This window comes from Strigops habroptila, chromosome 9 (genome assembly GCF_004027225.2).
Source record: "Strigops habroptila isolate Jane chromosome 9, bStrHab1.2.pri, whole genome shotgun sequence".
Classification (NCBI taxonomy): Eukaryota; Metazoa; Chordata; class Aves; order Psittaciformes; family Psittacidae; genus Strigops; species Strigops habroptila.
This window is the reverse complement of record NC_044285.2, coordinates 3,023,894-3,051,117: the sequence shown is the minus strand read 5'-3', so window position 1 is coordinate 3,051,117 and position 27,224 is coordinate 3,023,894. Positions and strand designations below refer to the sequence as shown.

General features: G+C 47.7%; 2 protein-coding genes across 3 annotated transcripts; one reads left to right on the top strand and one right to left on the bottom strand.

The window, feature by feature from the left end:
• The first annotated feature begins 600 nt into the window (after positions 1 to 600).
• Positions 601 to 11,716, top strand: MTFMT (mitochondrial methionyl-tRNA formyltransferase). 2 transcript variants are annotated; one of them, XM_030497544.1, is made up of 11 exons: positions 601 to 782; positions 1,272 to 1,484; positions 1,888 to 2,010; positions 2,824 to 2,926; positions 3,489 to 3,564; positions 4,122 to 4,213; positions 4,792 to 4,873; positions 5,390 to 5,472; positions 5,791 to 6,020; positions 6,841 to 6,946; positions 7,818 to 11,716. In XM_030497544.1, exons 1-9 carry the CDS (start codon positions 640 to 642, stop codon positions 5,989 to 5,991), a joined length of 1,116 nt encoding a protein of 371 aa, XP_030353404.1. In that variant the 5' UTR covers positions 601 to 639; the 3' UTR covers positions 5,992 to 6,020; positions 6,841 to 6,946; positions 7,818 to 11,716. The 2 variants fall into 2 exon arrangements, with proteins under 2 accessions (XP_030353404.1, XP_030353403.1); XM_030497543.1 differs by having other exon boundaries at positions 602 to 782; positions 5,791 to 6,946; positions 7,818 to 10,104.
• Positions 11,717 to 12,296: 580 nt separating this feature from the next.
• CILP (cartilage intermediate layer protein) lies at positions 12,297 to 21,940 on the bottom strand. Its single transcript, XM_030497552.1, is given in 9 exon segments — positions 12,297 to 13,030; positions 13,033 to 15,284; positions 15,901 to 16,058; positions 16,509 to 16,617; positions 16,709 to 17,023; positions 18,008 to 18,193; positions 19,575 to 19,628; positions 20,576 to 20,659; positions 21,859 to 21,940. Coding segments are annotated over 9 exon segments (3,357 nt in total). The 5' UTR covers positions 21,917 to 21,940; the 3' UTR covers positions 12,297 to 12,889.
• Positions 21,941 to 27,224: the final 5,284 nt, after the last annotated feature.

The following is a 27,224-nucleotide window of genomic DNA, read 5'->3' as shown; positions in this document are numbered from 1 at the left end:
TCCCACTGTCAAAGGCTGTAGGATACACAGCGATTTAGATGCATAGGGAATTTGTGTATATAATTTACACGAAATGGAAAGCTACACAAACAACCCAGCTTTCCACGGGGGAGAATGATGTTCTTAGAACGATAAAATACTTTTATTCTTATGTTATGGGAGAAGACGGTTCTTTTAAGTGGTTATTCTGACCCCACCGTTTACAAGAAAACATTCTTTAAGTTATAATCACTGTTAAAACAAAGCAGCCCACAGAGGCGGACACACAAATGAGCTTGAGTCGGAGCCAGCGGAGCCTCAGTGGCTGCGATGTCAACACCCCTGCCTGCCCTTATCTCCACACTGAGGCGGAGCGGCCAACTCAGGGTCAGGAGGGACAAGGTTGCGGCTCCACCGACACGGGTTACGCTCGCCCGGTCAGTGCCGACGCTGTGGAGAAACAGAAGCCAAGGACGGTGACCGTGCTTGGCACATAAGACCGCGAAACGCGCTGCCCTCCACCGCCACCCTGCGCTGAGGGAGCACCGCCCCGCACCAACATGGCGCCGCCGCCTCAGCCTGAGGAGGGCGGCTCCGTCCCGCCCCGAGGCGGGCTCCGCGCCCCTGCGTGCGGCATCTCCCGGCGCCGGAAGCGCCGCCATGAGGGGCCGGTGGCTGCGCGCCTGGCGGGAGGGCGTGAAGGCGGTGCGGGGGGCGGCGGCGGGGGCGCCGCCATGGCGGGTCCTGTTCTTCGGCACTGACCGCTTCGCCGTCACCGCGCTGCGGGCCCTGCAGGCAGCCAGGTACCGGCCGGGGTGTACCGGGGCCGGGGTGTGCGGGGGGCCGGGAACTGAGCGAGTGGAGGGAGGGCTGGGCACTGAAGAGCGGGAGATGGGGGATGCTGGGGAGTTTCAGGGGTCGTTGTGGGATGAGATGGGGTCGGGGTGAGGCAAGGAGCGTGGTTTGGGCAGAGGTTGGTTGGGAAGGTGGAGGGAAGGGGGCTTAGGGTGGGACAAGGACCTTGGAGTCATGAGTGGGTTGATGGAGAGGGCTCGCAAGGGGGTTACAGGGCTTAGAGGGTGGCAGGGGGTATGGAGATCGGTTTTTGGGTTGGAGGGAGGAAGCTGAGGTAGCAACAGGGTTGAGGCCAGTGAAGGGAGGCTGGGGACCAAGTAGGGGATAGGAGTTGTAGGGGTAGGTGCTGAGGAGGGCAGAGCAAGGGGTGGAGGTGACCCAGCCTTCTCCTCTCTCTGTCTGCTTGCATGAGCCCTTCAGTGCCTTGTCCTCCCCAGGGAGCCCAGCGAGGACTCGCTCGTGTCCAGGCTGGAGGTGGTGACCCTGCCCTCGCGCCTGCCCATGGACCTGCCTGTGAGGAGCTGTGCCCGGGAGCTCCAGCTGCCTGTTCACGAGTGGCCCCACACGGGACCTGCGGGGCAGTTTGATGTGGGTGTGGTGGCATCATTTGGTCGTCTCCTGAGCGAGGACCTTATTCTGCAGTTCCCATAGTATGTGGGTTGACAAGACATCTATTGCTGCTTCATTAGTTATTTTTTGAGTCAGCACCTGTGATTTGTAGCAGATGAGGTCAACTTCTTCCCTGGGTTCATCTGCTTAGCTTGAGCCCTGCTTCTGTTGGTTCACTGTTGTTCTTTAACATGTTGATAGAGGCCTATGCAAAAGTTCAGTATAATGTGTTTATCTTTATTCCTCTCATCTCTCTTTGTGTTCACTGAAAAACTGAAGGTTATATACTGTGAATTTTCCTTTAAGTGTATATTTAAACCAGTAACACTTCAGAAGGTCTGAGCAGATAATTCTTCAAGTATTTTCAGTGTAATAAGTGTTGCACACCCATTTACGTACGCTTCAGGTACTGTTCCTATTCTAACCTAAACCATTTCAATTCAGTGGCGTGCTGAACGTCCATCCCAGCTGCCTCCCACGATGGCGTGGTCCTGCACCCATAATCCACACAGTGCTTCATGGTGATAAAGTGACTGGGGTCACAATTATGGAAATAAGACCAAAAAGGTAGGTTAGCTGTGCTTTCCAAAAGCTTCTGTTGGTTCTCAGGACTTTAAATCATCACCACTTAAGCCACTATTTAAATCATTCTGTAATTACTACTTTTTTCTAATGTGTGTGTTTAATATTAGAAGTTGAAACACTTAAACTTTCATCTGACCATATGAGACTTGCTACAAATACAGTATTTTAGTGAGTGTGTAATTTGCACTCCAGGCTCTAGGCCTGTTCTCTAATTTTTAGCATTGTTACAGGCAGCAGACAGAGAACAGTCAGTCACACAGCTAGATGGATAGGCTTGGTATGACGTGGCGGGAAAGATCTGTTGTTCAGACTTCAGAGTCACCTGTAACATCCTGTAAGTGAAACAGAGGACAAACAGTTGCCTATCTGGGGATGAGAGAGAGACTATATGGTTTAGTTTCAGCACAAACTCTGGCTTAAAAGGCTTGAGAAAACACATTATCACAGTTAACTTTTGTTTCTTAGATGCTTGTCTATAATAGGTCTCAGGAAAGCTTGAAACTAGTTTCTTCTGAATACTTCAGGTTGTTTCTTCTCAGGCCTGCTTCTGAACTGTAAATTGTGTGTTCAGACTCAGCTTGCTGAGGCGAATCTTGCTTGCCAAGATATATCTGATATTCTTTTCTCTGTGTTACCTTGTGAACTAAACAGTATTTGATAATGTGTGAAAAACAAAGTTGTAGAGGGGAAAAAGGGTAATTAGTAATTGAGTTAATGTATTGAATATAGAGTTTTTAACTGCTGGTTGAGTTAAAGCTTCTCCTCTAGTAAGCTTGTATGTTTTTTGCTTCACAGGTTTGATGTAGGTCCAATTATTAAGCAAGAAGAGTTTGCTGTTCCTCCACGCTGTACTGCAAAGGAGCTGGAAGTGATACTGTCAAAGATGGGTGCGAACATGGTAAAGTCATGCAAGCTCAAGCTAGTGTCAGTTCTCATTAGCACCTTGCTTTTAACATGTGTAAACAGAATTCTTTTTAATCTTGCTCTGAGTTGGCTGTAACTGTTAAGAGGAGAATGATCTGAAACTGGTGTTTGTGAGCACTTCGTCTTGATGAGAGGAAAGCTGCGTGGTGTGTGATAAGCAGTCAGTGTTCATCCTGTGCCTTGCTGGTCTCTTTCTGTTCAGTGAAGAACTCGTGCTTTGTGTGGAAACGGTGCAGTTTCTTCTTTCATTGAGTGAATATCTGCTTTTCTGTCTTAATAATCCCAGATTTTGTCCTGTTCTGGGATTAATATCAGAGAGGAGATCATCCATAAAATAATACTTGGGGTTTTTGAATTGTGATTCAGTGGGAAGGATGCCTTCAAGGTGTTTTTGTGTATGATACAAGTCTTCTGAATATACCGACCCAATTGTCTAAAAGCTCACATGAAAGTTTCACTGATGAAAAATTAAGTACTATTAATAAATATGCTGTTCTTAGCTTTGCTAATACTCTGTACAAAATCTAATTTTACAGCTGATATCAGTTCTGAGAAACTTGCCTGAAAGTTTAAAAAATAAAAAAGAACAACCAGAAGAAGGTGTAACATTTGGTAGGTACAAATCGTATTTAGTGCAACTTGTTCATTTTGTTTTTATCAGCTGAAAAAATAAGTTTCTTCCTGCTGTGCTGGATGTTATATTGTTTAGGTACCTTTCTCAATATGGTCTCTCCATTGCCTTCTCTGGCTTAAAGAAGTTGTACAAAGGGGGAAGAAAGCTTTGTATTTCTTCTACAGACTTCCTACATTAACATGTTTGTTCCAGTTGTCCATTACAATATCAAAACCAAGAGTGATGTCACAAAATCTGAGTTTATTCTTGATGGCTGTAACAGCCAAAAGTGTTAAGCTGTGCTTATAAATATATGTTACCAGCTTGCAGTGCATTGGGTAAATAAGAGGACAACTGAGAATAAAGTATAAATAATCAAAAGGAGGTTTTTACAGAATCTTTTCTCTAGTTGTTGACTAAGGTACCTATGGCTAGAGGTAAACCTGCCATTGGTCAGGGTGAAGTTGGGTTTGAAATAGGGTAAAATGGTACAGCTATTTGTTTGCAAAAAGATGCAAAACAAAATATGAAGTCTTCTATTATTTTTCCCTTCTAGCTCCTAAAATATCTGTAGCTAAGAGCTGTATAAGATGGGAAGAGCAAACAGCTGCACAAATAATTCAGCTGCATCGTGCAATAGGAAGCATGGTAAGACAGTGGATTTTTTTTAGCGCTTTTCTGTCCTCTAGCATGTCTGAGTTTGGTGTGGGTATTTTAACTAATGCCTAAAACTCAAGTTATTTTATCCTTTAAAACCCAGCATGTGTTCTAAAATCCCAGCATAGTTTAGCATTAGAAGTAGAATTAATGTAGAGGAGAATTTTCATAGACTTGATTCCAAGTGTGAAGTCAGCCCAGTAGTTTTGTACTGATTCCTTAGATTGCAACTGATTCCTTACTGATTCTGAGATTGCAACTGATGCATTTGAGAGGATTACAGAACACTGTTAATAACATCTTTGCATGACAGTGAACAGTGCAAACAGCTTCAGTAAACAGCTATTGTAGCTAGTTGCTTTACTAATTATTGCATATGCTGATGGCTTGCTTGTCAGTGAGATGAGGAAGAACAAGGAAAACTGGATATAATAAGAAAAGTCTTATCTGGACATAGACCTAAATTTGCCCCCTAATGTTGTCACAGGTATCTTGCATAAGAAAGAAACTAGACAGTTGCCTGGAAGTCATGAAAATATTCTCAGTGTGTCATCTACTTCTGTTTCCAGTTCCCTTTGCAGACGCTCTGGAAGGGTACTACGGTTAAACTTCTGGATTTTGTGGAAGTGGATGATATCCCTGGTTTTGCTGGTATTTACTTTGAAATTAAATTTTCCTGTCTTTTCAAACATTGACTTGGAGATCGTATGCAGTGGTACTAAACGATAGCTTTGAGTACTGCTTTCTGAAACTCCAGTAGAACTAAGTCAGTCTCATGTATGCTCAGAGTGCAGTAAGTTTCTGTGCCCAAAGATGAGCATAAAATGGGTTTTAAGGTCATTCCTGCGCCTTGATGTTGAGTGAGCAGCAGGTATGGTCTTGTGAATCCTGAGATTAGAGGATTTGAATTCTCTAGTTAGTTAGGAGATCTTCTTCTAATGCCGTTGTCTGGGGATCTCTCATGAGGACTATTTCTGGATCAGATAGGGACCAGTGCCAGAATGACTGTTCTGATTCTCCCCTGCTTATTTGGGTATATTAAACCAGAGAATACAATAAAATATTTTTGGGCAAAATAGTGACTTGTGCTTCAAAGAGACATAAGTGTTTCAAACTTTTTTGATCTTGGTGCTGTAAAAATGCAAGACACTCTTGCTTTGCTTTTAGATCAAATATTAAATGACTGTGGAGCTGTTCCTGGTTCGCTCTTATACCATAAATCATCCCAAACACTGATAGCTCGTTGCAAGGTAGGTTTTTCCCATTTATTTTATATTCACTGCCCTAGGGATGCAGTTTTTAGTATTTGTATGTTACACAATTTTTGTCTTAATTGTCCATTGATACGCACTGAGCTAGTTGAGATTAGCATGAGTTGTCTTATTTGCTATCTTGGAGAACTTCTGATTTCCACTAACAAGCTTTTCAGTTGTAAGAAAGTATTTGACTTCTAATGTAAATATGATGACATTAAATAAACTGTATTCTGCAAGTCAGCCTAGTGAGAGCTAAAGATAATTTAAAACCATGGAAGAAGCTTGCTGCCATTTGTTTGTGTTTACTTTTAGGAAGGCTGGGTTGGAATCAAAGCAGTCATATTAAAGAAGAAGCTTACAGCAGTTGATTTCTACAATGGATATATGCACTCTTGGTTCCAGCAGAAGTCAAGAGCAGTTCATGAGGAATGCAGATTTCAAACGCTCAAACTTAGCACGGCAAAAAAGACTCTGAAAGAGAGGGAAATGTTGTCACAGAATATAAAGCAATAATGTATTTTAAAATGTGGAAGATGATGTCTGTAAGTTAATAGTAATATAAAATATTTCAATGCCCACCTAGAATATTCAACTTAGTTATGGGGTTTGCTCCCAGAGTATTTGATCTTACTGTCATCTGCATGTTTTCATTGTGGGCTCCTGAGGATACTTACTTCTGTTTCCTCCGTTAAGAAAGAGAATCTCTTTGAGTGTTAAAGATAGTGAATAAATCTCTGTTTCCACTGTTGAGCAATAAATTTATTTTTATACAAGGTTCTCAATTTCTCTTTGAGGACTTTCTTCAGGTGTAGGTTGTGCACAGTTACTTCAATCTGGCAATACTAAAATCCCGTGCTTCTCTGGCATTCAGAGTTTAGTGCTCACTGAGACTCTTAGATTATCTAGTTTGATTTTCTTGCCTTGGTGTCCTTGCTTTGAGATGAATAACTTAAGCCTTAATTGGGAGCATCTAGAGGATTTTTTTATTGTCCATGATAGTTTTCTTGTTTTAATCTCTTCCATTCCATTTCTAAAAATGTGTCATTCACCTTCTCAGTAGATCATTTTCTTCTATATCCTTAGGTTTTCTGATCGATTACTTATGTTTCCTACTTAATCATACCAGTTGCCATCTCTTCCTTCTCCTCTGTTTTCATATCCTAGAATACATCCCAGTTAATATTTATGTGCCATCCATCCATGAAAATTTATGTTCTACTGTCATACTTTGATAGGAAAGGTGTTTGCCTGAAGAGAAGTTAATCTAATCCAGCTTTTCCTCAACCTTTGGTTAATGGCATGTATAAGGAGCATTTCATGTGAAGAACCCCTGAACTGATGACTTTTACTTTCTTGTCTTAGAATGTAGTACTGTGAGGATAACAGCAAAACAAAGACTGGCCACATCCTGGGAGCTGCTCAAGTGGTGGTTGCTCACTTTTTCCTGCTTTTTCTGAATACTACTGAGGTAAAAGCAAAGCCACTGGAGCTGTTCAGACTTGGGAGTTACTGTTCCATTAGCTGCAGATTTGCAGCATTATCAGCCATCCAGAGGGACCTTGACAGGCTAGAGAGGCGGGCCAGTGTGAACCTCATGCAGTTCAACAAGGCCAAGTACAAGGTCTTCCACCTGGGCTGGGGCAATCCCCAGCACAAACACAGACTGTACAGACTGGATTGAGAGCAGCCCTGAGGAGGAAGACTGGGGGGGTGTTGGTTGATGAGAAGCTCCCTGTGTCCTGGCTGTGTGCACTTGCAGCCCAGAAACCAACTGTTGGGCTGTATCTCCAGCGGTGTAACCAGCGGGGTTGAGAGAGGGGATTCTGCGCTATGGTGAGATCCCACCCTGGAGTACTGCATCCAGCTCTGGAGCCCTAAACATAAGAAAGATCTGGAGCTGAGTGAGCCCAGAAGAGATGCTGTGAGGGCTGAAGCAGCTCTGCTCTGGAGCCAGGCTGAGAGAGCTGGGCTGGGTCAGCCTGGAGAAGAGAAGGCTCCTTAAGAGGAGACCTTAGAGCGGCTCCAGTGCCTAAAGGGGCTACAGGAAACCTGGAGAGGGGCTTTGGACAAGGGCCTGTAGGGACAGGACAAGGGGAGTAGCTTTAAGTTAGCGATGTCTGCAACTGACAAGTCAGGTGTTAAATTCATGGGAATTCAATAAGGTGACAGGAACTTGATGTGCTGGAGTGTGACTCACTGGATGAAAGCAAGCAAAAGCTCCATAAAAATGTGTTTTATCACATGGATTAAAATGTTTCTGAAGAAGCATCTGTTAAAGCAGATGCTGCAGTATTTTTCTTTAATTGCCATTGGTCCAACAATTAATCTGCCTCTGACAGGTTTTCCAGAACACACAATCCTCCAAGAAATCCAAGCTTATGAATCAGAGTCAAAACCTGGAAACAACAACAAGGTGGAAGTTGGGCCCCTGTGGAGAATTCCGTTTGTCTCTGACTGCACACTCAAGGGTGGAGTTTGTGCTGCAGAAGTTATAAACCTGGCAAGTTTGTTTCCAAGCAAATGATGTATTTTTGTGGTTTGCTCCCACCTACCACTTGCATGTAAAAGGTGTGGAGTCATTTTGCTTTCACTCTGTTCATATGAAAGGTTAGTTACCACCTTATGCCAATAGAAGGGATGGTGGGTGGGTGGGTTTTGTGTGTGTGTGTGTGATGGATTTGGGGATTTTCTAGGTTTTGTACATCACTGGCTCGGCTGTATGGCTGCTTGCCTTGTGTTTTACCCACTGAAGCTTCTGGGAATCTTTCATCAGTTATTTTTAAAGAGCTCTCATAGGCATCACTGGGATTCAAATATTCAATGTTCGCTGAGGGTAAGAACATCTCTACAGCCCCTTCCCCATAGATAGTGAGGTTTTTGATACTAATCAGCTGCATGGTGGGGGTTTGTCCTCAGGCTAATCCAACTCAGAAGATGGATTAGCAGAATAATGAATACATAAACCCCAACAAACCACCCACCACAACAATTTATAGATAATTTTAAGCACAAATGATAAAGAATTTTGGACTTAGGAGAAGTGAAGTATTTTAATTATCTGTTATCATGGGTGGACCCAACTTTTCTGATGTCCAGGTCCCCAGGCACTGGAAAATGAATTCTGGTTTGTTATGACCAGAGTAAAATGATCAGTGAGATATGACTCCTACCGAAAACATACAGTATTGAAAGTTCAGGCAATTTAAGGTTAAAAGTTTTTAGATGACCAAACCATTAAATTAACCTTTTAGTTCCAAAGAATGACTTGAGGAAAATTCCTTGAGAGTTCTTTAACTCTTTGCTTTTTTGAGTCTCCTCTGCTATCATAAGGGTGACAGCAAAGAAGAGCTTTGTCTCTATCCTTTGCACATCCAAAACGGCACGGAGCAAAGCAGCATTACTACTGGCTGTCATTAATGCTCCTAGTTGGAATATCAGCTTCCAGCCAGCAGTGTCTGCATGTTAGCATGGGAGGGAACATGTAGGGCAATCTGTACACCTCTCACTGACAGTTTTACGTTGTGCCTTGTGTGAGATCTGTTGCTGTTAGTCATTGCTGGCAGGTGGTAATTTCGGCTCTAACTAAAGCATAAAGCAACAGGGGAGAGTTTCCCTGTGTCTTTGGCGGAGTTTGAGGTGGGATGTGCTCAGAACCCCTGTAGATGGTGCTCACTGCATCTTTTTCAGGGGAAAACCAAGGTCAGCTGGACAGAACATTGAGACAATCTGGTACAGAATGTCTTCAGTTAGTTGTTTAATACCAGGTAATGTCTAAACCATATTGTAGCCAGGATACCTATACTTGTAACTTAATCTTTTGATCTGTGCAATTTCCTTTAAGGCTTCTCAGAATTGCTTTCTATGCAAGAAGTTATGGAAGATTAAACAGTTCTTGCTTAACAGTTCATGTCCTAGCTCTGAATATGCGCAACTTCACCCCAGTTGTTTTGTGGAGGAAAAAAGGGTAAGATTAATTTATTTTTTCATGGAGGAAATCTTTGGCATGCTATTTTTGGCATGGTAGAGGAGCTTTAAAAGGAATTGGAGTTCCCCAGGCAGCTGTTAGCCAAAATGTCTCTTTGGAAACTTTGCTCTCACCTAGCTCTGTAGGGATTTAACTCAGTAGGTAATGAAAATCTGATTATTTTTGCAGAACAGACAAAACAAAAATGGGGCATTCACTGATGAGGTGTGGAATAGCATGTCAGGGTTGACTCCAGAACATAGACATGGTGATTCAATCCTCAGTACCACTGCTGAGGTCAAGTACAGCCGCCTTAGCAATTGGAAAGTGATACTACCAAAATAAAGCAGTTCTCCTTTCGCCATAAGAGGGAAAATAGCAGAGGTATTCATAGACCCAGCATCCACTATGGCTCAGTTTATGATCACTGAAGCCAAATTACTGGTGGAACTGCAAAACATTTGGGCACCAGAAGGGTTCTGGTGTTGGGTAGAGATGACTTCATCTTGGATTTCAAATAAATGTTGAAGTGGTATTTCTTAGGATGCTGATGACTCGCCGTTAGATGCATCTGTTTCATGATCTGAAACCTGACTGCTCCCCCTGCTTCCTAGGAAACCTTTATTCCTGATATCTGCTGAATAAATTACAAATAAAAAGTGTAAGTGACTCATTACTGGAGGCTTTTAAAAAGTTGGTTGCAAAATCCCTGAATAATTTGAAGGTTGAGTCTAGTCCTTTTGTTTATCCTAACTCCTGACAGCCTGATAGCTTCTGGGAAGCAATTTTTTCCCTTTCTTAAAAGCAGGAGGAGAGATAGGTCACCAGATTTACCCAAGGGTTGGAAACTAAGTGACCTTAATGGAAGATGCTTTGCCATTAGCCGCAAACCTGCCGACGTTTAGGAGCCAGGTCTCCTGCTTCAGCCTGTTTCTCAAGGTTGGTGGTCTAAAGGCTAAGGCCAAGGGAGGAGGTGAGTGGAAGCCTTCCTGCATTCCTCCAGCTGATGCTTTCCTTTGATATGTGGGAGTGTGGGTTAGGTTTCAGGTTGCAGAAAGGACATTGCTGTCCACTGACCATAAACACAAGCTGGGCAAGTCAGAACTGACATTGAACTATAGCATAAAACTCATGTGAGTGGTGGGTGCCAGGACCTGCTGTAGCTTTTCTCCTGTCCAGACTTTCTTAATGTACTTGGTGCAGTGGTTCATCAGTAATGACAAAGTGTTAGCACTGAGTGGTGGTTGTTGGGCTAAGGTTGTTTTCTGTTGATAGTGTTTAAGCACCCATGTTTGAAAGCTCTTTGTCTTGCTCTGTATCTAGTGTGCTCTGCCAGCAGCCTACTCTTCAATACTCAGGGAGTCGGAGAGTGTAGAGTTAGTTTGTTCCTTCAAGTCAGAATTAAGCTGCAGTGGGGGACAGTTTGGGGAAACTTGGAGAGCTTCTTGCTGTTTCAGGCTGTAGGGCTGTGACCATTTCATTGCTGTTAAACAGACATTTCTCCCCAAAAGAAAGAGCCCTATGATCTGCTGTGTTTGACTCTGGTGAGCCCACATGCACCAAAGGGCTCAGATCCTAAGCCTGCTTCCACCCATGTATCTCCTGGGTTGGTCTGTAGAAGTCATTTGTGTTACTTCACCCTCAAAGTGATGAAACTAAGTTTGGGATTTGGCTGTCTGCCTGCAGAGGAGGAGGAGAGCAGAGGGAAGAGACATTTCTCTGCGAGTCTGCAGTGCAAGCCAAGAGCTCTGTGGGAAGGTCCAAGCTGATGCTCCCCACTGGCTGCCTTGGCTCCAGCTCACGCCAAGCCCTTGCAGCAGACTAGACACAAAAGAAAACACACAGTCTAAATTCATTGGTATGAAGAGCATGTGCCAGAGTATTCCACAGCTCTTCCTTTTCTGCTTCTTTTTGATAACTGTCAATTTGCGTAAAAACATGGATTATTAAGGTGGGCTTTTTAACCTTTTTAAGCATTATTCCAGCTGCATAGCTATTCAGTCCTGCACAGCTCTGCCTTTAATGCATGGGATGCCCCGTGTCAGACCTGAGAACCTGTTCTGAGGCTTGCTAAATGCTATTGAAAGATTCCTCACACCCTTGATGGGCTTGTAGGTAAGACAGCATAGACCTAGAACTGGCTTCAAACCTATAGGAGGGCGTTGGGTAGGAGAGGGAAATTCAAGCTGGAGCATGTGTTTGAATTCCAGTTCTCATGTAGTAGCACTGCCCACCTTTCAGTGATCTCTCTCTGTGGAAATTTCAGTGTTAGAGGCTTGCCTGCACCCCAAAAATGTATTGCAGTGTTTGGATGTAAACATAAAATGTGTTCTGTGCTGCTGAGGTCCTTGATTCTGCTCTAGAAGTAGTAGGGAGTTGATAGGACAACTTAATTGGTCACTTGGGGATGGATCACTGTCTGTCTGACCCTTTCTGTGGCCATCTGTACCTTCAGCTAAGAGCAGCTTCATGCCCAGCAGCTCTACATTGCCTGGTTTCCTATCATCCTCAAAGCATGGTGTCCCAACCTGCTTTCACCCCCATCTTGTCCCACTCTGGGTGCTGTGCTGCTGCCTCTCTAGCTCGTCCCTTGCCCAGACCTGCTGCTCTGCTTCTCAGCACTGTTTCTGCCTCCACATCTCAAGGTGGGCACAGATTCCTTGACTGCAGCATGCCATGGCCAAGCCCTGGACCTGAGGGAGCACCAGCTACCCACCAAACCCCTCACGTATACCCAGGGTTAGCCTCACATCGATAAAGCTGTGACCTGTTTGTGAACAGAAGGGTGAAATTCTGCAGGTTGTTCTTTGGTCGTGGTCGGGCATTTCAAACACAAAAGCAACACAGCATTGTCAAAGTTACAAAATGACTCTTTTTATTAACCTAGCGTATCATTAAAGCATGGATTTTCTTGTCAAATAATGCAAGAAGCAAGAGAAAACTAGGTTTATCCATGTTGAGCCTACAAATCCTCATGGCTTCTCTGTGCTGTCGAGCATGTGAGTTCTTAGAAATGCAGCTGCCGGCAGTTTAGCTGGAATACAGTCATTCTAAAATAAGCTAGAAATAAATAAAATACTTACATTTCAAGTACAAAACCTCGCAGTTGAATTCAGTATGAGGAAATCAGTTTATTCCTTTTCATGTTACCAACTACTGTACAGGTACTTGGGCTGGCAAAGTCTGCAGATGCAGAACAGAAGGGTGTTTTATGTACATGACTTAATTGAATCATGTGTTTAGTCTTCCCTTTAGGCTATCATATGAAGCTGTTTAACGTCAGGCAGAAAGAAGATTTTTATGGATGCATTTAATAAGACACAAACTCGCTACAGCTACTGGCCCCCAATTTTTGCCTTATGTCTTTCTGGTGGAGAAAAAAGTGCACCTTTATTATATCTCAAAAATAATGACACCTCCAGCTTTGGGTTCTGTTGGATTTTACTTTCAAATTATATTTAACTGAGTGTGAACAACTTTACCGAGGCTCCTATACAGCTCTAGTATCCGTAAGGACGTTGACCTCTCATCGGGATCCTGCTTTGTGGGATTCGACGGCTTGCCGGCTGCCTTCCGTATGCGGGGCTCTCCCCTGGCAGAACCAGGGTGGACTGCTGGCCCGAGTTCCTCTGAGACTGGAAGATGCTTTGCTCCGCTGCGCTCCTCTCTGAACAGGTAAAAGTCAACCCAACACCGACATCACTCTTCATGGTTCTGGAGGTGCCATCAGATGTGCCATCGAAACACCTACCCAAGGCGATTTCCTTGGCGATCCTTGGGTCTTGGTCGGTGACAGTGTAGATGCCGTAGTTGTGTCCCAGCGGGTCGAGAGGAGCCAGCATTGTGTACTCGCTGGTGTCGTTGTTGGTAGCCATGGGGAGGTGGTTCACCAGGTACTCGTGGAGCATGCTGTTGACGCTCTCTCGGCGGCAGCTGCCTTGAGGCACCACTTTGACCAGCGTGCGGTCCACACGGTCCTGGTCGAAGAGCATGCCGCTGCACTTGAACTCCAGGCACGCCGCAGACACATCTGGCCGCTGCGAGTTCCGAATGCTGCGGACGTCCCTGATGCCGTAGAGCTTGCCAATGGTACGCGGGTGCGTCCCACCCATATTCCGAGATCTTATGTTCACCTCCTGGGGTCCATTGATTTTTACTTTAATGTAGCAGGCCCTAAATTCCATAGGCTTGGGCCACCATGCCAGGTAGTCATCGGTCCAGCTCATGAGGTCATCTTCGCTGAAGGGAACAGTGTTGTAGTCATACCGGTCTCCCTCTATCCTGTAAAACCTGAAGTGAGCAGCATTGTGTGGAGCTTCCTCACATTCTTTTAGGTTTTCATAGGCATAAATAGGGCCGTTGTTCTCTTCTGGGGAATTAGGGCTTGGCTTGGCCATGTTAATGCTGAATGCTGTTTTCTTAGTGTTGGAGTCCTCATGGTCTGTTCTCCTGTAGTTGAGCTTGTTGAGATATGGCTGTGGGACCCCAATAGCATTAGGGTTGAGTTTGGGAGCAGAGGGGACAGCTTCAAGCTCTTCACCCCCCATGCTTGCCAAGATATAAGCTCCATAAGCCTCAGGGTTTTGGTCGTCACAGAAGGCGGGCACGCAAGCACCATTGGGACCAGTGACCACGCTGTCAAAACGGCCCCATGCTCTGGGGTTGGAGGAGAATCCTGGCTGTGGCTCTGTGTTTATAATAGAAATCACAACCCCTTGGATCTGCTCGCTTTGCAGGAATCTCTCGCTTCTGTAGGCTCGGACTTTGACGTAGCACCGTCTGCTCTCTGGGACGTCCAGGTTAAAAAGCCGCCTTTCTTTGATCTCCATGTTCCCAATCAAAAAAGTTCTCTCCTCCCTTTTGTGCCGTCTGTTTTTCTCCAGGTTGAAGTCCCCTTCTTCCTCCCATAATCCTGTCTCTGGGTTCAGGGACCAAAGCTTCATCTCTTGCAGGTGCTCTGGCATCTTCACCTGAGCAGCATCCAAATGAACCTTCACCTCTTCTGCGTTAAGAGACTCGGTGCCCTTTTCATCAGTGAAGTCCACGGAAAACATGCCGTAGGTGCGGAGTGGAAATACGTCTCCTTCCTCATCTACGAAGTTCAGGTCACTTTGTGTCACAGGAGCTGTTGAGATGTTTCTCGGGTCCAGAAATGTCACGCTGGCTTTCACTTTGCCTCTGTAAGCTTCTCCGTTTTTCCTATAAAATGCATTGGCAGGAATTTCTAATTCAGCAATTGGATCATCTTCTGCCATTTCTCCCAAAGAGATCACGTTGGTTTCAGTGGATTCCAGTGTAACAGGGGGGTTCTTTCTTAGCAGCTTGATCTCGTGAAACACAGCACCTCCGTTTTCCTTGAAGGGCAGAACTTTTGTTGTGTTCACAAACTTCTGCAGCCGATCAACGAATGTTAGAACCAGTCTCTCCGTGTCTGCTGGGACATGGACCGAGAAGGTTCCCTTGTAGCCGGTCATACTCACTCTCTTGTTGCCCATGTAGATGTGGCCAAACCTCAGCGGCTCTCCGTTATCTGCTGCTGTGGCTCTGCCTCGAACTGTTATTTTGGTCTCGGTGCATTTTTTGCAGCCACATGCTACAACAACTTTAGTGGGGAGCGTGTACCCATCACAGGAGATGTCTCTGGTTTCCATCTTGGACACTCCGCAGCAATAGGCAATGTTGTCCTTACACCGGAGTCCCTTATCCAGCTTCCCAGCACAAGTCGTCGCTGGGCACTTGCCAACATCATAGTAGAAGGTGTTCGTTGCTTTTTGGAAGCAGTCGTGAGGAAGTCGGATGAGGTGGCTTTCAGGTTGGGAGTCACAGGGTGCCTCTTGTCTCCCTGTTGAATAGGATTTCTTAATGAGCAGCATGAAATAATTGTACAGTCATTGCTCTGTGGTCTGAAATGCACAGAGTTAAATGTTTCCAATAACATTGAGGTTTCGCTGCCATAAACCAGATGTTTTGCAGCATTTTGGTTAGCTGGATTCACCTGGCCTTGGTTTTCGTGAAGCAGGTGCTCAGCTTTCACTTTAGGTACCTGATTAAGGGCAGTGCTGTTTGCATCCCTGCTCCTGCTTACCCACCACTGCGTCCAACCCACTCTCTGCTAGCTGTTCTGCAGCTGCTTGGCTTTTTGGCTGGGGAGAGGCTAAATGTGTCCCAAGGTTTAAGAAAAAACACCAAAGCAAACAAATATTCACATGTCAGGCAGCGAATACAGTGAGAAATCTGCTGAAACCAGCAGATTGAGCTTGGCAGGTCACCTGCAATCCAGAGCTCCAGTTTGTAGACAGCATCTGGTTCCCAACCAGCTCACACAAGCTTATCTGCTAACGGATGCATGAATTAGGCCCCAAATATTTTTCCTGGGACTTTTCCTTCCCACATGTACCACAATTCCTGGTTTCTGCCTCCCCAGCTGCTTGGAGAGCATCACGCCCATTTTATCTTACCTATGACAGCAAGCTTGGCAGGCTGGGACTTTGCCGACCCTCCGGCACTGGTGGCCTTGCAGAAATACTCTCCTGAATGGTCTCTCTTCAAGTTCTTCAGAATCAGGTTGTTTTTATATTTGTATAAAGAGGGATCCAGCAGTGAGCCATTGTGGTACCTGTCAGGAACAGGCAGACAGTTAAAGGGGAAGAGCCATGGCCTTAATCCTGCATCCTGCCGTGTGGATTTTGCCAGACCTCTTGCCTCGGTTTCCCCATTTGTAGTCTGGCTAGGTGGCATCACCTAAAAGTTATTCCCCTTCCCCTGGCGGTACTGAGATGTGTCTGCTGGGCAGTTGGCAGGCAGGAGAACTGCCAGTCCTGCCTGCTGAGGGCTTTCAAACACGTATTTGTGTGTTTTAGCAGTAAGTGCCTTAGCAGATGACACAGCACCTCTGAGGAACACCAGCTCTGCACATCTTAAAGACACCATCATTTGCAGCAATTTATTCTCAGTGTATTTAGCTGTTTTATAGCTAAACCCCCGCCTTTATGGAGATGGTAAGGAGATACAAATTGAATCCATGGGACAGCCAAGACTTTTCCCTGATCAAACTGGAGTTCCTTACCAGAGGTAGCGGTTGGGGGCCGGGCTCCCGTGGGCATCACAGCAGAGTGACACGCTCTGTCCCACTCTCCTGGCTTTGTCCTCAGGGCTTCTGAAAACGTAGGGTTTGCCTGCAGAGGAGGAGAAGGCCATATTGTTACTCTTCCCCTCCTAAAATCACTGTTTATTTCTAATTGCTGTGTAAAACCTCATTGGAGCTACCTGATCGCTGCAGCTGCACTTGGATTGCCAGGTTTCTTCTGTTGCTCTCGGGCACGGTGACAGTCGCTGTTGCGTATTTGGCTTTCTTTATTTTAAGGGTATTTTTGCCATCAGGACAGATCCCCGGGATCCTAAACATGCCCCTCTCATCGGCGGTTGTCAACAGCTTAAGTTTCTTGGCTTGCAGATAGACCCGGGCATCGGTAGCGGGTGACCCATCCTCAAGAGAGACCTTCCCATGCAGGGTCGCATCCTCGCACATGCAGGCGTCGCAGTCAGCATTGACACGGCCCATGAGGCAGGTGATGTTGCAGGCTGGAGGAGAGGCAGGCAAGTCAGAAAGTGGCCCCAAGTGCTCATAACACTCATGGCATGGTCTCATGTCTGCTTTTAATTTAGATGCAAGAAGGCAGATACTGCACAAGGAATAAATTGGATCCAAAACATATTTTTACTGATTATCAACAGCTGCGCCTTAGAAACACTGTGACAATGTGATTCTGAACCTGACAATTAGTAGAAAGCAGACACGTGGATATAATTACAGCTAGGAACTGTATTTACCTTCCCCAAAGGGCTGGATTTCAGGAAAATTTGAATCCAGATCAGCATGTGAGCTCTTAACTCAACCCTGGCGAAATTACAAATCCAAATGCGTTAAACTTCGTAGGTTTCTGTTACCATCTCATGCCCAAAAGTCATGAATTAAAGGCTGTCTCCCCTTATTCAGTGGTATCCTGGCCTGGGCAGGACTAACAGGTTAATTGCCAAATGAGGTTTACCCAACGGATATAACAAATGGTCTCACAAACAGTGATTCTGAAACATTTTTGTTACCTATAGTGATTAATCCCAAATAATAATCTATGTTTTCCCATTTTAAGAATTATTTGTTTAAAGGGGGATTATAAGAATAATATAATTAATTACAAGCCCCTTCAGCAGGGGCTGTGGCAATTCAATATTCCCAACTCTTCCCCTTCCTGGAGATTACATGGAGGCAGCTGCCTGCAATCATCATCTCCACTTTGAGAGCTGCTGTTATAACAAGATTAATGAGATTTTTCCTATATCCCTGGGATCTTTATGGGTCTCTGATGATTCCCCATATCTGGATCCCCCCTTTATCTTGCCATTTGGCTATAAATTCCCTGTGCTCTGCTTGGGAAGGAACCAGCATCACAAAATTCTGGCAAGGGAGAGAAAGATGGTAAAATGACAGCAAAGGGAATACAACGCCTGCGTGGTGGTGAGATCAGGACGTCATCCCCTTGCCCGTAAGTGAGGTTATAGGAGCACCTGAGCAAACATGTCCAATGCAGAGCCGCCCTTCCTCAGTTGCTTCATTACAGTGCACGCCCCAGCGGCGCTCAGCTAGGCAGGATCTGGTACGCTTCTGCACACCGGTTTGGCCACACTTTGCTGAGCACTCGCTCCATTTCGACCATGGAGACAAAAACCTTTTTGAATCTTGCACCGGTGGACCTTAAATAACATCAGTGGCGTGTTACTGAGATGCACATTAGACATTCAGCTGCCAAAAATAGCCAGTTGTTTTCTTAGCAGCTTCTATGTAGCTCAGACTATGCATTTAGATATTATGCATCACATGGATTAAACAAACTCAAAGCATGTCCAGGAAGCTGGGAAATAAAGCGTGAGGAGGCGTCTGAAAGCTTCTGACTTAATTCCCTGCAGGCTACTGAATTCAGGATGATTAAGATAAACTGGAGGGGAGCAAAGTGCATGCAGCTCATGCTTAGTGTTGAATAACTTTGGCTTAAAGGAAATCAAACACACATTGTCATTTAAATGCTGTCTGAGGGGCCGTGCTTGCCTGTGTTTCAAATGTGGTTAAATAAAAACAAACCAAAGCAAAAAAAGGGTAAAATTGTTTGTATGAACGTGTTGAATGTCTTTAACCATACTTCAACATATGTTCCCTATAGGGGAAGTGTGTGTCCTACTGTGAGCACTTTTACTGTGTGCAAAACAGAAGCCTGAGATGCTACTGAGCAGGCTGAGCATGTACGGGCCAGCTGATTTGTAAAACACAAAGAGTTTATAAAACATGCTGAGAGTTTAATATGGGGTTAGGTTTTTAAAGGAATTTCTTTAACCAGGCTATAGATGATATTAATTTAAGTGGCTCTGAATGGATGAGATCCACTCCAAGTCTGTGGTTTGGGTTTATTTTTAAATGACAGTGTTCCAATAATGTTTACAAGGATGTGCTCGTGCCTAAAGTTTCTAAAAGTGAGGTTTCTTGAAGATACGTGCTGTGTCATTTCCCACACTTACTATTCCACCCCATTTGTAATAAACCAGGTTGGGTTCTTCCCTAGAAAGGCCAAAAATGAACCCCTGGCGTACACAAGCAGGTGGCTGGGAAAGGCTATTTAAATGAGAGCAGCCAGGGAGCATCATGTCTGGTTTGGAGTGAGCTTGGCTTAGACGGGTGAGATTTTAATCTGTTGGCATCTCCGGTTCAGCATCCTGAGTGGTGCATCCATAGACCTTACTTAGCAGTTTGGGGGATGCAGGAGGAGGTGGGCTTGGGGATGTGGTAGCACATGGATTAATGTCTGTCTATATTTGCCTCAAGCAAAACTTTAACATGCAACAGATGAAAGTGGGGTCTCAGTAAGATCCTGAGCATGTTTGCGATCAGCTGCTTTTAACTGCAGAGCTGGTAATGATGAGAAAGGAGGAGGGAAGACTTGCGGGAGGAAAATAGCATCATATGGCTTTGGGTAGGACCTTGACAGCAGAAAAAGCAGAAAGCAGAGAGTAAGGGAGAAGCCAAGAGAAGGAGCACTGATGGGGACGTGGGGAGGGACCCGCGGCACTGGCCAGCAGCACGTACTGCGTCTGGTGTAGGTGAAGATCGGGTCTCCCCGGCGAGAGCTGCTCCTCGTACCTGCGGGCAGAGGATGTGGGGGGTGGTTCAGGCAGGGTTTGCCCATTCCCTGGCTGAGCACCAGTCCCTGCACTGAGCCCTGCTGCTCAATCCCACCAGGACACCCTCTCCTGGAGGCAAAAACTGAGCTTACAGATCACTGCTGCCGAGGGCAGGAGCTTTAGTTTCCAATTGCATTGGTCAAAACCTCAGCATTTTGCTTTATTTCTCCCTAGAGAAGCAGAAGTCAGCCCCTGCTCTGCAAGCCTCAGCATCACTGCCTCGTGCCGTCGACTTTGAGGGGAAAACAATTTTCCTGGTAGTTTTCTTCAAAAGACCAAGTGGAGAAAACCCCTCTCTGAATGGCCATGGTTTTGTGCTTTGATTCTCTCCAGCAGGTAAGAGAGCTGCTGGGAATGGGGTGGAAAGCTGGGAAAGTCCCCTAATCCCTCAGCTATGGTGTCAGCACATCCAGCCCTTCCAGTGCCTGCTGGAATCTAAATCCCGAGCCCTCGGCAGTAAAGCTTGAGGGGTTGCGATGTCTCCTGGGGATTAATGAGCAGACTGGGCTCTATAGGTAATTAATACCCCACAGGCTTTCATTCTATATGGTGTCACCAACTGTGTGGGGACAGGCTGGGCAGGGGAAGGGCAAGTCAGAGCATGTTCTTGCCCATCCCTGGGCTCTCCTCGCCCTCCCAGCCCGCGCGTGCTTCCTGCGGGAGCTGGGGCTGTGGTCATGCACTTGACCTTCACTTTTCCAGGATTGGAGCCAACAGCATGTGTCAGTGATAGCTAGAACCCTACAGGAGGTCGCGGATGATTAACATTTATTCCATTGCTTAAATGTCCTCATCTACTCAAATAATACTGTTTGGTTGTAAATTGAGGCTGAAGAAAACCCTAATACGCGTGCAAACACCCCTTGTCCTGGTGAGGGAAAGCCGCCCGAGCTGGGAACAACTTACTCTCCAAGCTGAGCATTACCAGCGGGCTGAAGGTTTTCTGTCCTATCTGGATCCTGCCGAGGGCTGGTTTCAGAAGCCTTTGACCTAAGGGTTAATAAATGAGAGATTAAATTGGATTAATAACGCATTAATTAGATTCAAGGAATTGGGAATGCTTAGGATCAGTTTTTTGGATTTCCTTTTGGGTTGTGGCTGGCGAGAGCTCCTGTGGGATGCAGGGCAGGAGATGCCAAGTGAAGGGTGTGATGGAGATGTCCCACAGCATCGCTGCAGCTCAGGTATGATGCAAATTAGCTGTTTCCCTTAGCACCCAAGAAAAGCTTTTTTGTGCTTTCTGTGGTGGAGCAGCTCAGATCAACTCATCTTTTTGCAGCTGGAGATATAAAATATGTCCTGCTTCTCCCTGGGTGGGGAGAAATGAACCCAAAGTGGACGAGGTTGGTTGTTGCTATGGGATATAGGCTGGTTTCTGCACTTGCTGGCTGCCTGTTTGCCCAAGGGGAGCTGGTGGTTGTGGCTGGTTCCTGGGGTGGTTGCTGGGACCAGTCCCACTTAAACTGGGGAGCTAAGCCTGAAGCTGACCAGCGCTGGCTCTGAGCTCCTGGAGACTCAGCAAGGGCTTCTGGGCACCTCCCCAGTGAAAAATTTACTCTCCCTGTTTTAAACCCAGGTGTCTGGCCAGAGCACTTCAGGGCAAAATTCCTCCATAGCCTTGGAAAACAAACGTAAAGAGCCTACAAACATGTTTCCTCACAAGACCCACTGGCACAGAGGGGCAGGTTACTTATCACTCAGCACTTTGGTATGTGTGACCCTGCGGAGCCAGCAGACAGACTCTGCTGCTCCTGAGCATCTTCTCCTGGAGAAGAGCCATGGCGATGCTTCCCAAGGGCTCAGCTTGGAAGCTGGGTCTGTTTCGTGCTTGGGTGATGGATAAGGCACTGGCCAGCTTGGGTCTGCACAGAGCAGAGGTGAGCCGGGGTACAGACCCAGCCAGGGATCGTCCCAGCACGGCCGGTGGGCAGGGGACTCACCCACGGTTAACCAGAGGCTGCCTGACTCACAGATGGGCTTTGCCTGTGCTTTGCAAGCTGGGTGGGTGCCAGCCCTCATCTGGAAGTCCTTTGGCTGGGCAAACACTGCAATGAACCAGAGCAGCAGCCGGCATTGATGTCGGGCCCATGTCTGCTGGCTCAGCAGCCGCCGACAGACGTGCCTTCACACTGGTGTGCCCGCGGGCAGGGGACAGCGCGGTGACGGAAATAGAAACGAGTAACCTTCACCTAGAACGGATGTGGCTCCCAGGAGGAGGAGGAGGATCCACTCCTTCACAGTGACCATCGTCTCCAGAGGTGATGGGGGGCTTCTTGGTGTATCTGCAGTCGTCCCAGACCTGCAGAGACAAGCCCAGCCGTGTTGAGGGTCACCCAGGGTCCTGCTGCTTTCAGGGAGCTTCTCCCAGGCTGAACCAGTCCAAAACTGGGGCTGCTCATACCCTGTCTAACCCATCCACAGCAGGCCCCTGATTGTCCCTGGAGCGGAGAGCAGCAGGGGATCCACATCTACACTGGTATCCCCTCTGCTTCTCACTGTCACATCTGATTCCAAATCTATTCTGCAGAGCACTGCTTTGTAATGACATCTCCTTAAAGTGCCTTTTAACAGCTTAAATACTTCTGCAGGGATGCTCTTGCAGCCCATGCAGCTCCACGGGCCCCCGCTCTGCCCCCCACATGAGCAGGGACATCATGCCTCCATCCCTCTGCCTGCACACTGGGCTTAGCGTGAGGATAGCATCATATCCCACTATGTCCCAGGAGCGTGGGGAGGGGGAAGGCTCCTGAGCGCCTCTGAAAGTGGAAAATCCCTTACACAAGCCAAGTCTTTCCTGCAAATGCAAGCAAGAAGCTAAATATTTCCCTTTTTCTGCACATAGAGATGAGGGACTGAGGCTTTGTGTTGCTCTCCCCCAGCTCAGCCACTTCAGATATTGCTTTAAGCGAGTCCCTTAACCCTACAGCATCAAGCATTTGGGTATTTAATTTCTAAAGGTACCCATGGAGCTGGTGTTATCCAGATGCTTGATTTTGCGCACCCAAAATTAATGAAGTCAGGGAGGGGGAAATGTTGCCTCAGCCTTTTGGTGCCTCAGTTTACCCATAAAACAAGGCTGATAAAGAGCAGCCGGCAGCAAGAACACCCTGTTATTAGTAAGCAGTTTTAACCTTCCCCAGCGACACCAGGGAATGTGGGACTAGGAAACACTTTGATTATGGCTCAGCAAATCCCAGTCAAGCAAAAATAACAAGCAACACATGAGCAGTATTTTGTGGGCTTACGGCGGGGTCGTGAACTCGCAGCCAGACAATAACCAGGAAAAATTAATCCAGGCTGAAAGCCTGTTTCCCACTCGGCAGCTATTTTGGGAGCTGGCTGTGACTTGTTCAGTGCTGGGTTTGAGACGGGATACATCCCTCTGTCTCGGGGACATGTGATACTGGGAAAGGGGGGGTTCCAGCAGGCAGATCCTGGTGGCAAGGAGGATTCAGCATCGTGTCGCCTCTTTGGCAGGGGAGCCAGTGTGGGACAGAGCCACAAGAGATCAAACAGCCCCATGTGAGCAAAGCATTGTCATCCCCCCGACATCCCACTCCAGCGTCCCCATAACCCTGCCCCAAACCCATTATCTGGTACGAGGAAGGGAAAAGCAGGACATGGGGAACCACATCCCCGTCAAGGTTTCCCAGCCAGCAGCCTCCGTACCTTCATCTGCCCATCAATTAATACCCACCTCACCCTCAGTCACAGCTGCTCTTAATTACACAGCCTTAATAACACAGCAATATTACATAACCACTAGCTGCCACAAAGGGGAAAAACTGAGCAGAGTTGGGGTTTATTTGCTCTTAGTACAAAACCCATAAAACCCCAGTTAAGGAGTGTCTCATCCTCTCCCCACGGAGCCACCAGCCGAGCTGCGGTCCTGGGAGCGAGGTGAGGGTCTGACCGCTGTGGGATAAGGGATTTGCAGCCGGTTGGGAAGAAGAAGAGAGAGTTGCAGCTTACCGAGCCCTGCCGTGCACCGCCGCCGAGCCGGGCTGCGCGCGAGCCTCCCGCAGCCGAGGCAGCGAGGCGCTTATATAGCCCGGCGTGTAGCTTAGGGGATGGCAGCGAGCCACCGGCCGCCGAGCACAAACAGATCGGCCGAGAGAGGAAACCACAGGCTGAATAATCCCTTAACGAGGTGATGGTAAACACAAACCCTGGGTGAAACTGCAGCTCTAGGGGCCGGTGGCGATACTACGGTGTGGCAGGGTGCTGCGGTGTGGGTACCACGTCCCAGTGTGAGCACCACATCCCAGCACAGCAGCATCACTGTTAGGGGTTCACCCTGGGTCTGGATGCAAAATAGGTACTGCTGGGTGTTGAAGATGGAAATACAGTGTGCAGGCATGTAGTGCAAAGAGTTTTGGGGATGCTTTTTTGGCTCTTGCGTGGGTCTGGGACAAATGTTTGGGACAAACCTCCCCACCCCGTGGAGCTCCCACATTTCACAGGTGTGGGGCAGGGCTCAGTGGGATACCATTCCCTGCGCTGCCCGTGCTGCCTGCTTGCCTCTGCCCCTGTGCTGGCTCTGGCAGGGGTCAAATGAGGATGTCAGGGTATGCAAGGATATGGGACAAATCCAGATGGATTGTTCTGGACACCTGGGGTAGCACAGAGCTGCAGAGGCAGGACATCCTTGCACATAAACATGACTGTGTCCCACTTGAGCCGTGGGGAGATCTAGCAACAACTCCTAATGAGAGCTCCCCACCTGCCCCAGGCTGGCTTCAACACCCCCAGGTCCTTCCTCCCTCTGCAGCCACGCTTTTCCTGTGTAAGTTGTGGAGCTCAGGGCTCCTGGGTGTTGCATAAAGCGTGCAGCCATGTGCCACCCATGCATGCAGCCCTGGGCGCTGTGGGGCTGTGCTGCCTGTTTGTGCTGGAGTCTGGTGTGCCAGCGTGTGCTTTACATGGTAGGAGCTGTTCCCGAAGGCTGGGGACGGGCATTGGGGCAGGCAGTGGTGTACGGGATGTGCCAGCGGAGTCTTGGGCTGCCTCTTAGTAATCCTTGCCGGCCCGCTGCCAGAGGGAGCGGTGTGAGAGGAACACAGATCAAGGTGTCATGTAAAAAATGATTGGTGGTGCCTGCACCAGCTCCTGTTTGTGTTTACAAGGGAAAAGGAAAACACACCAGAGATGTGCCAAAAGATGGCAGGTTGTTTATCCGGTGGGCAAGGAGCGCCCGGTGAGCCAGAGCTCCCCCCGGACCTGTGGGATCAACACGGAGCTCACTGTGCTTCCCCCTGTGATGAGGATGAGATGTGGGAAAGGTGCCGAGACAGGGAGCAAGGGATTCATCCTCCCTGGATGGCGCCTACCTCCTGCCATGGCCTGCCCATCCCCAGCACAGCACCAGTGCCTCAGCTCTGGTCCTGCCAGTGCTGGCATCAATTTCCATGGGTCACACTGCAGGGTAAGGAAAGGTGCTGTTCTGCCAAACTAAAGCTGTTATTCTTTATGTTATGAAACCCAGGTGAATCTCCAGCCCGGCACAGCTGCAGGCGTTTCTGCATGGGATTTTGCAGCCTTCTTAGCACAAGTGCCTCCTCCTTAACATGGATGTCTCCTCTTCAGCATAGCTGCTGCAACACAAACTCCAGAGACACGTGTGTGGCTTCAGGAGCAGGTCTGAGACACGTGAGTTCATGCAAAACCCAAGTCTCTAGAAGAGTCTGGTTGCTCAACCTCTCTTGGCTTGGCCATCCCTTGCTGCAGCTCCGGCATGTGGCTGACACGGGATGGAGCAACACGAGCAGAGCCCCAGATGTTTCCAGTGCAGAGCACCACCGGCTGCACCGCAGCTCCGGGACATGCGCGGCTGCTTCCCGTCAACCCGAGGTGGAGAACACCCAGATCTGTGAGGTAGGGGAACAAGCAGGGTGCTGCCCTGTGCCCATGGCCAGTGGGGAAGGATGCATCCCAGACCAAACTGCTCTTGTCTTTCTGGCCATCACATCAGGGTTCAGCTGCCTGAGACTGGTGTTTCCCAGCCAAAGCATTGGTGCCCCTTGAATTCATTCCTCTCCCAGATTAACCCTGGGGACCCTGCCCAGCTCTCATGGGTTTTTCCGTGGTTTCATCACTGACGTGTGATTACAAATCCATAACGTATTTAGATGAATGCTGCCATGCTTAATGCTTCCCCCCCACCAGTGCTGAGGCTGGGGCAGGGTAAGAGGAGTGTGACAGCAGATGGTGGAACAGCATCGCCCACTCCGTACTCCTTCGTGGTTGTCCCTCTTGTGTCCCTCTAATAAATCCAGAGGAAAACCGGCTAGTGATGCTCATCCCAGCTATTTGTGCCTCCCACCCTTTCCGATAAGGCATTGGCAGAGTGACTGTTGCCAAATCTGACAGCACCCTGCTGGGAGGGTGTCTGGGGGTGGTGGGGCTGCTCTCAGGGCTGTGCATGAGGTTTACAGGCTGTAGGGACTATGAAATGCCCCGTGAGGTCCATGAGATACCCTTTGGGGTCCATGAAATGCCCTCTGGGGCCAAGGCCGTGCTCAGTTCCCCGCCGCCTGCCCCGTCCTCCCTCTCCGCTCCTCCGAAGGGAGCTGACAGTTATTTTCCCCTGCTGCCTGTTTCTGTGCTCACTTCTGTTTACGGAGATGGAAGTTAAAATAAGTGATTGATGACTTTGTTCCATCCCAAACACTTTGGGGAAGTTTGCGTGGTTTCGGAGGGCGAGCTGGGAGCTGGGATTTCATTAAGCACTTGGCTCGAGCGCTGCTCCAGCCATGCTCCAGGGGTGGCTAATGTTGTTTTTTCAGTCCTGTTTTGCTATCCCAGGAGCCGGACTGGCGATTTCCATGGTTTGTAGGAGAGCTGGGAGACATGGCGGGGCCCCGGGGTTCACTCTGAGCTCTGAACCACCAGCAAACCTCGCACCACCACAATATTGTTTCACTTAAGCCCTCTCCCACTGCTTCATCAGCACGAAATTACACTCCAACTGCCTAAAAGCTTTGGAAAAGAGCCCAAAAAATGAACTACTGGAGTTTGGTTTTATTGTGTGGATGAGGATTTACAGACTGTGGCTGGGAGAAAAGCAGTGAGCGGACCTTTCCCCCCAGGAAGGATTTGCTTTTTGAGGCTAAAGCCTTGACCGTGGCTCAGCAGTGCTCAGCTCCACATACATCATTTATGAAACAGACGCAAGCAGCACCACAGAGGGGGGACACTGTGGAAGGCAGGAGGCAGGGAAAGACTCATTTTAGCTGTGGAGGTCAGAGAGGCTTTTTCTGAGAGCTGGGGGAGAGCAAGCGGCTGCTGCCATGCTGCTTGTGGGGTCCGGCCATGGGGTGACCCCCCAAATGTCTGCCAGCACCAGCACATACCTGACACCCCCAGCATGTAAATCTGGGGTGTCCCCTGCTCCGTGACCCAATCTGTCAAGGCAAAGGGCTTTTTCTAGTGCTTTTGCAAGGCATGGCTGTTATCCGAGTGCCCAGGCACTGTCACCTGCATCCCTGCTGCATGTGTACAGCTCCGCATCCAGACCCATGTTGCCTGGAGTGGGGTTTGCTGGTCACTGGGATAT

Coding starts and splice junctions, on each gene's coding strand:
- MTFMT (XM_030497544.1), top strand. CDS start 640: ATGAGGGGCCGGTGGCTGCGCGCCTGGCGGGAGGGCGTGAAGGCGGTG. Junction 2,927..3,488: donor CAAAGATGGGTGCGAACATG/GTAAAGTCATGC, acceptor CTAATTTTACAG/CTGATATCAGTTCTGAGAAA. Junction 4,874..5,389: donor TGATATCCCTGGTTTTGCTG/GTATTTACTTTG, acceptor CTTTGCTTTTAG/ATCAAATATTAAATGACTGT.